Source organism: Salvelinus fontinalis, chromosome 9 (genome assembly GCF_029448725.1).
Source record: "Salvelinus fontinalis isolate EN_2023a chromosome 9, ASM2944872v1, whole genome shotgun sequence".
In the NCBI taxonomy this organism is placed as follows: Eukaryota; Metazoa; Chordata; class Actinopteri; order Salmoniformes; family Salmonidae; genus Salvelinus; species Salvelinus fontinalis.
In genome coordinates, this window is record NC_074673.1 from 29,128,787 (window position 1) to 29,144,389 (window position 15,603).

The following is a 15,603-nucleotide window of genomic DNA, read 5'->3' on the forward strand; positions in this document are numbered from 1 at the left end:
TGGTATCGGTCACATACACATGGTTAGCAGATGGTATCGGTCACATACACATGGTTAGCAGATGGTATCGGTCACATACACATGGTTAGCAGGTGGTATCGGTCACATACACATGGTTAGCAGGTGGTATCGGTCACATACACATGGTTAGCAGATGGTACAGTGAGTGTAGCAACATGCTTGTGCATCTAGATCCGACAGTGCAGCAGTATCTAACAGAAAATATCAACAATTCCACAACAAAACCTAATACACACAAGTAAAGAAATGGGATAAGAATATACAGTATAATATAAAATATATGGATGAGCAGTGACAGAGAGGCTAAAATGCAATAGATGGTATAGATTAGACAGTGTAGTACACAGTATACAGTATATACATATGGGATAAGTAATGCGAGATATGTAACATTCTTAAAGTGGCGTTATTAAAGTGACTACTGTTCCATTTATTAAAGTGGCCCATGATATCAAGTCTGTAAGTAGGCAGCTGCCTCTCTGTGCTATTGATGGCTGTTTAACAATCTGATGGCCTTGAGATGGAAGCTGTTTTTGCGACTTCTTCACCACACTATCTGTGTGGGTGGACCATTTCAGTTTGTCGGTGATATGTACACCTAGGAACTTAAAACTTTCCACTTTCTCCACTGCTGTCCCACGATCATCTCTTTTGTTTTGCTGACATTGAGTGAGAGGTTATTTTACACATTCTGAGAGCCCTCACCTCCTCCCTGTAGGCTGTCTCGTCGTTGTTGGTAATCAAGCCTACCACTGTAGTGTCGTCTGCAAACTTGATGATTAAGTTGGAGGCATGCATGGCCACGCAGTTGTGGGTGAACAGGGAGTACAGGAGGGGGCTGAGAACGCACCCTTGTGGGGCCCCAGTGTTGAGGGTCAGCGGAGGTACCTTCACCACCTGGGGGCGGCCCGTCAGGAAGTCCAGGACCCAATTGCACAGGGTGGGGTCGAGACTCAGGATCTCCAGCTTGATGAGCTTGGAGGGTACTATAGTGTTGAATGCTGAGCTGTAGTCAATAAACAGCATTCTTACATAGGTATTCCTCTTGTCCAGATGGGATAGGGCAGTGTGCAGTGTCATGGCGATTGCATCATCTGTGAACCTATTGGGGCGGTAAGCAAATTGAAGTGGGTCTAGGGTGACAGGTTGAGTGGAGGTGATCCTTGACTAGTCTCTCAAAACACTTCATAATGACAGAAGTGAGTGCTACGGGGCGATAGTCATTTAGTTCAGTTACCTTTGCTTTCTTTGAACAGGAACAATGGTGGCCAACTTGAAGCATGTGGGGTCAGCAGATTGGGATAGGGATTGATTGAATATGTCCATAAACACACCAACTCGCTGGTCTGCACATGCTCTGAGGATGCAGCTAGGGATGCCGTCTGGGTTGGCAGCCTTGCAAGGGTTAACACGTTTAAATGTTTTACTCAAGAAGGTGTTTAGTTTGTCTGGAAGCAAGACGTCGATGTCCGCGACATAGCTGGTTTTCTGTTTGTAATCCGTGATTGTCTGTAGACCCTGCCACACACATTCTCGTGTTTGAGCTGTTGAATTGCGACTCCACTTTGTCTCTATACTGACGTTTTGTTTGAGTGCCATACGAAGGGAATAACTACACTGTTTGTGTTCGACCATATTCCCAGTTGCCTTGCCATGATTAAATGCGAGAGATGGAGAGATGTTTATTACTGTCGGCACGATGCACTGAAAATCCCATTGGCTGTACTGACTACGATAGCATATCCCAAGCTAGCCATGTTTCCGTGAAACAGTATGTTACAATCTGCAAGTTCCCCTCTGCGTAGTTGAGTTTGTCATGTTTCTAATACAGTGGTCAGGTCAGCTATTAGATTTATGCCTGATTGAGAAAATACCAGATCTCGTGCCTCTGATGACCTGATGCGAGAGAGAGAGAGAGTGACACATTATCTCAAACACACACAACTCCAGTCTGTCCCTGGCCCCTCCCACACCTGATTACACCTGCAAATCAAATAAAATTTATGTATATAGCCCTTCTTACATCAGCTGATATCTCAAAGTGCTGTACAGAAACCCAGCCTAAAACCCCAAACAGCAAGCAATGCAGGTGTAGAAGCACGGTGGCTAGGAAAAACTCCCTAGAAAGGCCAAAACCTTGGAAGAAACCTAGAGAGGAACCAGTCTATGAGGGGTGGCCAGTCCTCTTCTGGCTGTGCCGGGTGGAGATTATAACAGAACATGGCCAAGATGTTCAAATGTTCATAAATGACCAGCATGGTCAAATAATAATAATCACAGTAGTTGTCGAGGGTGCAGCAAGTCAGCACCTCAGGAGTAAATGTCAGTTGGCTTTTCATAGCCGATCATTAAGAGTATCTCTACCGCTCCTGCTGTCTCTAGAGAGTTGAAAACAGCAGATCTGGGACAGGTAGCACGTCCGGTGAACAGGTCAGGGTTCCATAACCTGCAGCATCCTGGGAACCGGTTGTACAATGACAGACAGGGAGGGAGGGCAGAGCCTTGAGGTTAAACAACACAAACACAGCAATGCAGCAACCACCACTAGATGAGGAAACCTGCAGCGTAGGACAGGACCAAACTAACTAACTTCCTGTGATCTGCTTTTCTGGTCAAACTGGGACATGGAGAGGCAGTGTAGTACAGAGATGCAGCAGGGGAAGCACAGCCACATTGGAGAAGAGATTACTCAGGAACTGTCCAGATAGTTTTGTTTAGTATTGTTTACTTTTAATAACTGCAAACACCCACACACCCTGTCGGATATATCCCGAAATACATTGCTTCCTGCTGAGGAAAAGTAACTTTATGTAAATATGTAGAACAGCAACTGTACATAATGATGTACATGTTATCTTTCTGTAGGTTATGTCCTATTGTGTGAGAGAATATTTCATGCCAAAATAATTTGCTGTGTTTATGACTGAGAGCAGTGCAGTTGGGGTCAGGAGTGCAGTTGTACAGTTAGGCCTGTGTATAGTTTAGGCCCGATGACAAGTGATCTGTTTATCATGTGTATCTGGTGTAGAATCAGTTGAAGAGATTAATGTTGGTTAGTTTTTTCTCAGAGTGTATCAGGGCAGTAGTTATTGTCAGGACTGACGTATGTGTGTGTGTGTGTGTTATAGCACCGCTTGGTTATATGGTGAAGGGATGTCAGAGGAGAGATGTTCAGATGCTGTCAATAATGCTTGTCAATGACACAGTAACTCTGCTCAGCCACAGTATTTGTTGTCACTGCACGTATTGCTGTATTGCTGCGTTTATTACTGTATTGCTGCTTGTATTGCTGTATTGTTGCATGTATTACTATATTGCTTCATGTATTACTGTACTGCTGCATGTATTAACTTTATTGTTGCATGTATTACTGTACTGCTGCATGTATTACTGTATTGTTGCATGTATTAACCATATTGATGCATGTATTAACCGTATTGATGCATGTATTAACCGTATTGTTGCATGTATTAACCGTATTGATGCATGTATTAACCGTATTGTTGCATGTATTAATCGTGTTGTTGCATGTATTAACTGTACTGTTGCATGTATTAACTTTATTGTTGCATGTATTACTGTACTGCTGCATGTATTACTGTATTGTTGCATGTATTAACCATATTGATGCATGTATTAACCGTATTGATGCATGTATTAACCGTATTGTTGCATGTATTAACCGTATTGATGCATGTATTAACCGTATTGTTGCATGTATTAATCGTGTTGTTGCATGTATTAACTGTACTGTTGCATGTATTAACCGTATTGATGCATGTATTAACTATATTGATGCATGTATTAACTGTACTGTTGCATGTATTAACCATATTGATGCATGTATTAACTATATTGATGCATGTATTAACTGTACTGTTGCATGTATTAACCATATTGATGCATGTATTAACTATATTGATGCATTTATTAACTGTATTGTTGCATGTATTAACCGTATTGCTGCATGTATTAACTGTACTGCTACATGTGTTACTGTATTGCTGCATGTATTAACCGTATTGTTGCATGTATTAACTGTACTGCTACATGTGTTACTGTATTGCTGCATGTATTAACCGTATTGTTGCATGTATTAACTGTACTGCTACATGTGTTACTGTATTGATGCATGTATTAACCGTATTGTTGCATGTATTAATCGTGTTGTTGCATGTATTAACTGTATTGCTGCATGTATTAACTGTACTGTTGCATGTATTAACCGTATTGATGCATGTATTAACTATATTGATGCATGTATTAACTATATTGATGCATTTATTAACTGTATTGTTGCATGTATTAACCGTATTGTTGCATGTATTAACTGTACTGCTACATGTGTTACTGTATTGCTGCATGTATTAACCGTATTGTTGCATGTATTAACTGTATTGCTACATGTGTTATTGTATTTCTGCATGTATTATTGTACTGCTACATGTGTTACTCTATTGCTGCATGTGTTACTGTATTGCTACATGTGTTACTGTATTGCTACATGTGTTGCTGTATTGCTACATGTGTTACTGTATTGCTGCATGTGTTACTGTATTGCTGCATGTGTTACTGTATTGCTACATGTATTACTGTATTGCTGCATGTGTTACTCTATTGCTGCATGTGTTACTGTATTGCTACATGTGTTACTGTATTGCTGCATGTGTTACTGTATTGCTACATGTGTTACTGTATTGCTACATGTGTTACTGTATTGCTGCATGTGTTACTCTATTGCTGCATGTGTTACTGTATTGCTACATGTGTTACTGTATTGCTGCATGTGTTACTGTATTGCTACATGTGTTACTGTATTGCTGCATGTGTTACTGTATTGCTACATGTGTTACTGTATTGCTGCATGTGTTACTGTATTGCTGCATGTGTTACTGTATTGCTACATGTGTTACTGTATTGCTACATGTATTACTCTATTGCTGCATGTGTTACTGTATTGCTACATGTATTACTGTATTGCTGCATGTGTTACTGTATTGCTGCATGTGGTACTGTATTGCTGCATGTATTACTGTATTGCTACATGTGTTACTGTATTGCTACATGTATTACTGTATTGCTGCATGTGTTACTGTATTGCTGCATGTGTTACTGTATTGCTGCATGTGTTACTGTATTGCTGCATGTGGTACTGTATTGCTGCATGTATTACTGTATTGCTGCATGTATTACTGTATTGCTGCATGTGTTACTGTATTGCTGCATGTATTACTGTATTGCTGCATGTGTTACTCTATTGCTACATGTATTACTGTATTGCTGCATGTGTTACTGTATTGCTGCATGTATTACTGTATTGCTGCATGTGTTACTCTATTGCTACATGTATTACTGTATTGCTGCATGTGTTACTCTATTGCTACATGTATTACTGTATTGCTGCATGTGTTACTGTATTGCTGCATGTGTTACTCTATTGCTACATGTATTACTGTATTGCTGCATGTGTTACTGTATTGCTACATGTATTACTGTATTGCTACATGTATTACTGTATTGCTGCATGTATTACTGTATTGCTGCATGTGTTACTGTATTGCTGCATGTGTTACTCTATTGCTACATGTATTACTGTATTGCTGCATGTGTTACTGTATTGCTACATGTATTACTGTATTGCTGCATGTGTTACTGTATTGCTGCATGTGTTACTCTATTGCTACATGTATTACTGTATTGCTGCATGTGTTACTGTATTGCTACATGTATTACTGTATTGCTGCATGTGTTACTGTATTGCTGCATGTGTTACTCTATTGCTACATGTATTACTGTATTGCTGCATGTGTTACTGTATTGCTGCATGTGTTACTCTATTGCTACATGTATTACTGTATTGCTGCATGTGTTACTGTACTGCTGCATTCATTTCTGTATTGCTGCATGTGTTACTGTACTGCTGCATTCATTTCTGTATTGCTGCATGTGTTACTGTACTGCTGCATTCATTTCTGTATTGCTGCATTCATTTCTGTATTGCTGCATGCATTATTAACTGCATGTATTAAATGTTTTGAAATGGGTATATGGAATCAGGACCAGTGTCCTCTCACTGCAGGGACATAATGAGTGTGCACGCGCACACAATAACACACAGGGCGGTAGATGGCGGCAGGTTTGCCTAGCGGTTAGAGAGGCGAGCCAGCAACCGGAAGGTCGCCAGTTCTGGTATCAAATCCTAAATGCCATTGCCTGCCGTTGTTCCCTTGAGCAAGTCTCTTCTTATTATTATTGTCCTTTTGTAATGGTTTGTTTGCAGCAGTCTCCTAACAGTTGATGTTGAGATGTGTCTGTTACTTGAACCCTGTGAAGCATTTATTTGGGCTTCAATTTCTGAGGCTGGTAACTCTAATGAACTTATCCTCTGTAGCAGAGGTAACTCTGGGTCTTCCTTTCCTGTGGCGGTCGACATGAGCGCCAGTTTCATCATAGCGCTTGATGGTTTTTGCGACTGTACTTGAAGAAACGTTCAAAGTTTGTGAAATTTTCCGTATTGACTGACCTTCATGTCTTAAAGTGATGATGGACTGTCGTTTCTCTTTGTTTATTTGAGCTGTTCTTGCCATAATATGGACTTCGTCTTTTACTAAATAGGGCTATCTTCTGTATACCACCCCTACCTTGTCACAACACGACTGATTGGCTCAAACTCATTAAGAAGGAAAGAAATTCCACAAATTAACTTTTAACAAGGCACACCTGTTAATTGAAATGCATTCCAGGTGACTACCTCATGAAGCTGGTTGAGAGAATGCCAAGAGTGTACAAAGCTGTAATTAAGGGTGGCTACTTTGAAGAATCTGAAATATACTTGTTCATCACTTTTTTGGTTACTACATGATTCCATTTGTGTTATTTCATAGTTTTGATGTCTTCACTATTATTCTAGAATGTAGAAAATAATCAAAATAAAGAAAAACCCTTGAATGAGTAGGTGTGTCCAAACTTTTGACTGGTACTGTATGTATGTGTGTCTTTCGGAGGGGTTGGGTTAAAAGCGGAAGTCAGATTTCGGTTGGACCTTGTGAGCTATTTGACAATGAATTGCAAACAATTAATCTTAATCGTAAACACCACAGCTCATTAGCTCTCAGGTGATGTGCAGGTCATCTGCCCTGAAGGCCTGGATTATATGGGCATTTTTCCATATAAAAACAAAGACATTTTTGATTCATACCTCCACAATGTGGAAGACACTGACTGTGACCGTATCACTTCCCTATGTCTTCATCAGAGCTTTGTATAGTCACTAGTTTTTCTTTCATAACATCTCAGCCTCATCACTCTTGATCTACAAGGAAAATCCCTGTCATCTCTGACTCTGTATTACCTCAGATGTCTAACTGAATACTTCTTCCTCTTTCCTCACAAGTGAACAGTACCTTATTGATTCAGTACTGTAACCTCTCAGTGACCTCTGGCTCCCATCACTCCTCATGCCTGTCCAATCCCTTGGCTGCACTGGGCTGAGTTCCCCAGTCACAGCTCTGTTGTCCTGTGTTAGGACCTAATGTTTAAAGAGAGGGGTGTGGGGGGGGGGGTCAGGAACAAGGAACTGAAAAACAGGAAGTGCAGTGACAGGAAGAGGAAGTTTGGGGTTAGAGCCGTTGCCGGACATTGCCCCCACAATGAAGCATCATTGGACATGTTGAGTTGCCTGTCTTTGTCCTCCTCACCCTGTGGTAGGTGTGTTTTCATGGCTGCTTTGGTAACACAGCCCCCTCTTAGGGAAACAATAAGTGTGTGTGTGTGTGTGTGTGCGTGTGTGCGTGCGTGCGTGCGTGCGTGCGTGCGTGTGAGAGAACAGCAGGCAAGCATGTCATGAGGAGTCCAGATGGTGGGTGGAAAAGAAAGCCCTCTGCTTTAATCCCTGCGCCAGGATATCATAGCCCCCCCCCCCCCCATGGCCCCACACTAAGCATGTCCACTCTTCCCCTAAACACCCATCCTGACTGTCACTGTTGTAACAGCAAACTTTGGGAAGTTGGTGCTGCTTGTGGTTAAAATGAAGACAGATCAGAACATTTTGCATGTGTGCTCTTACTCTCCCGTGTGTGTGCGTCCGTGTGTGCCTATAATTAGTTTACTAGGTAGTGTGTCTGTTTTTCTCTTTAATATTTGATGTGCATATGAAATGGCTCTGGTGAGTGTATTAGCTGGCCCTAGTGAGGATGCCCTACATATCACAGTATAACTCATTACAATTCAATCTCAGAGGAAAATATCACATTAACTCTCTTGCCTCATGTGAACCAGTGGATCAGAATTGGCACAAATACTGTATGCATATCTCTGGCCTAATGCTTGGTCAGAGCACTGTCTCATTGTAGCTGCTGCCCAGAATCCCTCAAAACTACACAAGAGATTCCAGACTTCACACAAGCTTTCTCTCTCTCTCTCTCTCTCTCTCTCTCTCTCTCTCTCTCTCTCTCTCTCTCTCTCTCTCTCTCTCTCTCTCTCTCTCTCTCTCTCTCTCGCTCTCGCACTGCTTCTGTCTCTCCCCCCCCCCTCTCTCTCTGTCCCGCTTTATGTGTCCTTACGTTATAGTAAACTATATAGGAACGATTGGTAAATGTGGTCCTGTCATTGCAGAGAAGAAAGGCAAGGCCTGCTGTTTCCAGTCCAAGAACACTGATGAGGAGGCCTGTGTCACAGTAAAGATCGAACACACTAAAGGTAGACTTAACCACAATCTATCCATCTCTCATCTCTTACTTCCTCCATCTACCTATAGTATCTCATTCTTCTCTCACATCCACTTTCTCACTCTTAATAGTCAATTCAATTCAATGGGCTTCATAGGCATGGGAAACATATGTTAACATTGCCAAAGCAAATGAAATAGATAATTAACAAAAGTTAAATAAACTATAAAAAATGAACAGTAAACATTACACTCACAAATGTCATATTATGGCTATATACAGTGTTGTAACTATGTGCAAATAGTTATCACTGTCTCTTCTTTGAATCACTATCTCCTTTTTTAATCTCTCTTATCACATACCGTAGCGCCAAGTCTAGGACCAAAAGGTTCCTTAACAGCTTCTACCCCAAAGCCATAAGACTGCTGAACAACTAATCAAATGCCCCCCCTTTGTTTTTACACTGCTGCTACTCGCTGTTTATCTATGTATAGTCACTTTACAAATTACCTTGACTAACCTGTACCCCTGCACATTGACTTGGTACCGGTACCCCCTGTATATAGCCTTTTTTACTTTAGTTTATTTAGTAAATATTTTCTTAACTCTATTTCTTGAACTGCATTGTTGGTTAAGGGCTTGCCAGTAAGCGTTTCTTGTATTCAGCACATGTGACAAATAAAATTGTATTTTATTTGATCTCCACTCTCCTTCTATCCTAATCTGTTCATTAACTACTGTTGTCTACTGTACTAAAATATAAGTATTTAACCTTTGTGAAGTGACAGGCCCTATAGTGCTGTGTAGATGTGACCATGGTGTACTTACTGTACTGTGTAGATGTGACCATGGTGTACTTGCTGTACTGTGTAGATGTGACCATGGTGTACTTACTGTACTGTGTAGATGTGACCATGGTGTACTTACTGTACTGTGTAGATGTGACCATGGTGTACTTACTGTACTGTGTAGATGTGACCATGGTGTACTTGCTGTACTGTGTAGATGTGACCATGGTGTACTTACTGTACTGTGTAGATGTGACCATGGTGTACTTACTGTACTGTGTAGATGTGACCATGGTGTACTTACTGTACTGTGTAGATGTGACCATGGTGTACTTACTGTACTGTGTAGATGTGACCATGGTGTACTTACTGTACGGTGTAGATGTGACTATGGTGTACTTACTGTACTGTGTAGATGTGACCATGGTGTACTTACTGTACTGTGTAGATGTGACCATGGTGTACTTACTGTACTGTGTAGATGTGACCATGGTGTACTTACTGTACTGTGAAGATGTGACCATGGTGTACTTACTGTACTGTGTAGATGTGACCATGGTGTACTTACTGTACTGTGTAGATGTGACCAAGGTGTACTTACTGTACTGTGTAGATGTGACCATGACATACTTACTGTACTGTGTAGATGTGACCATGGTGTACTTACTGTACTGTGTAGATGTGACCATGGCGTACTTACTGTACTGTGTAGATGTGACTATGGTGTACTTACTGTACTGTGTAGATGTGACCATGGTGTACTTACTGTACTGTGTAGATGTGACTATGGTGTACTTACTGTACTGTGTAGATGTGACCATGGTGTACTTACCGTACTGTGTAGATGTGACCATGGTGTACTTACTGTACTGTGTAGATGTGACTATGGTGTACTTACTGTACTGTGGTTTGGTGTACTAAAAGCTCTCCTTCCTCCGTCCAGCCCTAGGTGATAACACTGTCAGTGTTTCTTAGTTTAACCAAGTTCTGGTGTTAGGTCAATATGAGCATGGGAGTGTGGCGTTAGAGGTGTCACCACACACATTCTAACATTGCTACACTATGTTGGCCGCTCGCAGTCTTTTGTGGTCTCAGTTCTCAGAAAGTGTCCTACAGCATGTTCACAGCTCAGGTATATTTTTTATATTTAGGTTCATGTCAATTTAGGGCAGAGAGAAAGTGAAAGTACAATGAAAAGATGAACATGGTCCCATCCAGATGAGATGCAGAGGGCAGTGCATTCTGGGATGGAGAAACGCTCCCCTCAGCAGCACACAGGTTCACAGGCAGGGTCTGTCGCTCTCTGCTGTTCTATTTTCATATCTGTGTGTGTCGCTTAGAGCAGTAATGATGAATGAGTCTCTCCTTTCTGTGCCAGACTTTCTCTCTCTTTATCCGTCTACCCTCCTCCCTCTTCTCATCCACCAGTCTGCTTCCTCCCTTTCCCTCTCCGTTCATCTGTCCTTTTCCTCTTTCAACTGTATTTCTCCTTTTGCTCGGTGCTTATTCCCCCCTCTCTCCCTTTCTCTCTCCCTCCCTCTCTCCCAGTTTTCCCAAGTGCCCAGCCTCAGAGGGGGTAGCCTATAATCTAAAATGGTGCTGTGGATGAGGGGAGGGTTAATCTAAAGAAAGTCTGGGTGGTTCAACACAACCGTTTAATCCCAGGCTTTACTGTAAATCCTCCTGTCTGTCTTTCTGTGTTGTTGTGGATCCTCTGGCCTCAGTGTCTCAGGGAATTCAGTCTGTAACTGCATTACTGGAATACTGGGTTTAACTCTCCTTTTTACTACAGCAGATACGTCTCCATTTCTCTAGAGAAGCTGAGACAAGTAGCTACATTTATTAGGACTGTCAAGTTAACTTTTTGTAATTTTAGTGCTGTCTTTTTTATTTATATTTTATTGTCTGAAAGTGTTCAAACTACATTGAAAACATCAAAATACATAATCTATACAGATAAAAAAAAACGATGCGATGTCCAAACAAGTTGACATTTAGGTTAAAGAAAGTGTGCTTTATCAATTTACCTGATTTTGTTAACTGTTACTTTGGACAAAATCAAGCAGTTATTCTTTTTGTTATTCTTTTTGTAAAAAAAAACATCTTAAATTACTTCTCAATTTGAGCAAATTCAGAATTTGCAATTAATTGCGATTAATGACAGCAAATCGTGCAATTAACTCATAATTGTTTTTTAATTGTTTGACAGCCCTAACATTTATGCATGCATTGCAATCTCAGTAAGAAGTACAACAAGTCAGACAACTGTTGGTGAAGTTGCTTTAGGGATGGATCAAAATGTACAGAATAGGTACCTAGAGGTCATTCAGAAGCTGAATTAGTTTATTTGACATTCAGAAGCTGAGCTACAACCTTCTATAGCCGAGGAGACCAAACATTTACTTTGCTTGGTAAGTCATTTAATTCTGTCACTATAAATTGATAAAGCTATTCACTTTCTGTAATTTTATTAATGTTAATGTTTATTTAACCAGGCAAGTTCGTTAAGAACACATTCTTATTTACAATGATGGCCTACCCTGGCCAAACCTTAACTCGGATAATGCTGATCCAATTGTGCGCCGCCCTATGGGACTCCCAATCACGACCGGTTGTGATACAGCCTGGAATTGACGCCTCTAGCACTGAGATGCAGTGCTTTGACCGCTGCGCCACTCGGGAGCCCCCCGCACAGTAGAAGATGTTTAAACCTAGACAGATTTTAGGGAAACACTTGTGACTTTCTCTCAATGGGTTAAGCCACGGAAGGAGAGTAGCCAGCAGTTAAAGCTTCTGCGTCGGTAGGCCTACTGTCTGGGGTATAACGGTAGGCTTACTGTCTGGGGTATAACGGTAGGCCTACTGTCTGGGGTATAACGGTAGGTCTACTGTCTGGGGTATAACGGTAGGCTTACTGTCTGGGGTATAACGGTAGGCTTACTGTCTGGGGTATAACGGTAGGGCTACTGTCTGGGGTATAACGGTAGGCCTACTGTCTGGGTATAACTGTAGGCCTACTGTCTGGGGTATAACGGTAGGCCTACTGTCTGGGGTATAACTGTAGGCCTACTGTCTGGGTATAACTGTAGGCCTACTGTCTGGGGTATAACGGTAGGCCTACTGTCTGGGGTATAACGGTAGGCTTACTGTCTGGGGTATAACGGTAGGTCTACTGTCTGGGGTATAACGGTAGGCTTACTGTCTGGGGTATAACGGTAGGCTTACTGTCTGGGGTATAATGGTAGGGCTACTGTCTGTGGTATAACGGTAGGCCTACTGTCTGGGTATAACTGTAGGCCTACTGTCTGGGGTATAACGGTAGGCCTACTGTCTGGGGTATAACTGTAGGCCTACTGTCTGGGGTATAACTGTAGGCCTACTGTCTGGGGTATAACTGTAGGCCTACTGTCTGGGGTATAACGGTAGGCCTACTGTCTGGGGTATAACTGTTGGCCTACTGTCTGTTGTATAACGGTAGGCCTACTGTCTGGGGTATAACGGTAGGCCTACTGTCTTGGGTATAACTGTTGGCCTACTGTCTGTTGTATAACGGTAGGCCTACTGTCTGGGGTATAACGGTAGGCCTACTGTCTGGGGTATAACGGTATGCCTACCGTCTGGGGTATAACTGTAGGCCTACCGTCTGGGGTATAACTGTAGACCTACTGTCTGGGGTATAACTGTAGGCCTACTGTCTGGGGTATAACGGTAGGCCTACTGTCTGGGGTATAACTGTAGGCCTACTGGCTGGGGTATAACTGTAGGTCTACCGTCTGGGGTATAACTGTAGGTCTACCGTCTGGGGTATAACTGTAGATCTACCGTCTGGGGTATAACGGTAGGTCTACCGTCTGGGGTATAACGGTATGCCTACCGTCTGGGGTATAACTGTTGGTCTACTGTCTGGGGTATAACTGTTGGTCTACTGTCTGTTGTATAACTGTAGACCTACTGTCTGGGGTATAACGGTAGGCCTACTGTCTGGGGTATAACGGTAGACCTACTGTCTGGGGTATAACTGTAGGCCTACTGTCTGGGGTATAACGGTAGACCTACTGTCTGGGGTATAACTACCTCTTTACCTACTGTATTTATTTTATTAATTTATTTTGCTCCTTTGCACCCCATTATTTCTGTCTCTACTTTGCACTTTCTTCCAATGCAAACCAACCATTCCAGTGTTTTTTTTTTTGTTTTTTTTTTACTTGCTGTGTTGTACTCACTTCGCCTCCATGGCCTTTTTATATTTTTATTTATTTATACATATATCTGTTTGCCTTCACCTCCCTTATCTCACCTCACTTGCTCACATTGTATATAGACTTTTTTTTTTTTTTCACTGTATTATTGACTATATGTTTGTTTTTACTCCATGTGTAACTATGTGTTGTTGTATGTGTCGAACTGCTTTGCTTTATCTTGGCCAGGTCGCAATTGTAAATGAGAACGTGTTCTCAATTTGCCTACCTGGTTAAATAAAGGTTAAATAAAATAAAATAAAATAAAAAATAACGGTAGACCTACTGTCTGGGGTATAACGGTATGCCTACCGTCTGGGGTATTTTTATTTTTTTTTATTTTTTTTATTTCACCTTTATTTAACCAGGTAGGCTAGTTGAGAACAAGTTCTCATTTGCAACTGCGACCTGGCCAAGATAAAGCATAGCAGTGTGAACAGACAACAACACAGAGTTACACATGGAGTAAACAATAAACAAGTCAATAACATGGTAGAAGAAAAAGAGAATCTATATACAATGTGTGCAAAAGGCATGAGGTAGGCAATAAATCGAATAATTACAATTTAGCAGATTAACACTGGAGTGATAAATCATCAGATGATCATGTGCAAGAAGAGATACTGGTGTGCAAAAGAGCAGAAAAGTAAATAAATAAAAGCAGTATGGGGGTGAGGTAGGTAAATTGGGTGGGTAGTTTACAGATGGACTATGTACAGCTGCAGCGATCGGTTAGCTGCTCGGATAGCAGATTTTTAAAGTTGTTGAGGGAGATAAAAGTCTCCAACTTCAGAGATTTTTGCAATTCGTTCCAGTCGCAGGCAGCAGAGAACTGGAAGGAAAGGTGGCCAAATGAGGTTTTGGCTTTAGGGATGATCAGTGAGATACACCTGCTGGAGCGCGTGCTACGGGTGGGTGTAGCCATCGTGACCAGTGAACTGAGATAAGGCGGCACTTTACCTAGCATAGCCTTGTAGATGACCTGGAGCCAGTGGGTCTGACGACGAACATGTAGCGAGGGCCAGCCGACTAGGGCATACAGGTCGCAGTGGTGGGTCGTATAAGGTGCTTTAGTAACAAAACGGATGGCACTGTGATAAACTGCATCCAGTTTGCTGAGTAGAGTATTGGAAGCTATTTTGTAGATGACATCGCCGAAGTCGAGGATCGGTAGGATAGTCAGTTTTACTAGGGTAAGTTTGGCGGCGTGAGTGAAGGAGGCTTTGTTGCGGAATAGAAAGCCGACTCTAGATTTGATTTTGGATTGGAGATGTTTGATATGAGTCTGGAAGGAGAGTTTGCAGTCTAGCCAGTCACCTAGGTACTTATAGATGTCCACATATTCTAGGTCGGAACCGTCCAGGGTGGTGATGCTAGTCGGGCGTGCGGGTGCAGGCAGCGAACGGTTGAAAAGCATGCATTTGGTTTTACTAGCGTTTAAGAGCAGTTGGAGGCCACGGAAGGAGTGTTGTATGGCATTGAAGCTCGTTTGGAGGTTAGATAGCACAGTGTCCAAGGAAGGGCCGGAAGTATACAGAATGGTGTTGTCTGCGTAGAGGTGGATCAGGGAATCGCCCGCAGCAAGAGCAACATCATTGATGTATACAGAGAAAAGAGTCGGCCCGAGAATTGAACCCTGTGGTACCCCCATAGAGACTGCCAGAGGACCGGACAACATGCCCTCCGATTTGACACACTGAACTCTGTCTGCAAAGTAGTTGGTGAACCAGGCAAGGCAGTCATTAGAAAAACCGAGGCTACTGAGTCTGCCGATAAGAATATGGTGATTGACAGAGTCAAAAGCCTTGGCCAGGTCGATGAAGACGGCTGCACAGTAATGTCTTTTATCGATGGCGGTTATGACATCGTTTAGTACCTTGAGCGTGGCTG

General features: G+C 42.1%; 1 protein-coding gene across 3 annotated transcripts in view; it reads left to right on the forward strand.

The window, feature by feature from the left end:
* The window catches only part of LOC129862381 (FYVE, RhoGEF and PH domain-containing protein 4-like), a 122,048-nt gene that overhangs the window by 51,316 nt on the left and 55,129 nt on the right, over positions 1 to 15,603 (forward strand). For 2 of the 3 annotated variants that reach the window (XM_055933986.1, XM_055933988.1), the window contains exon 2: positions 8,635 to 8,718. The exons of the other annotated variant lie outside the window; for it this stretch is intronic. In XM_055933986.1, coding sequence (XP_055789961.1) covers positions 8,635 to 8,718 — 84 coding nt within the window. The remainder of the gene's footprint in view (positions 1 to 8,634; positions 8,719 to 15,603) is intronic. 3 annotated transcript variants of the gene reach the window in all.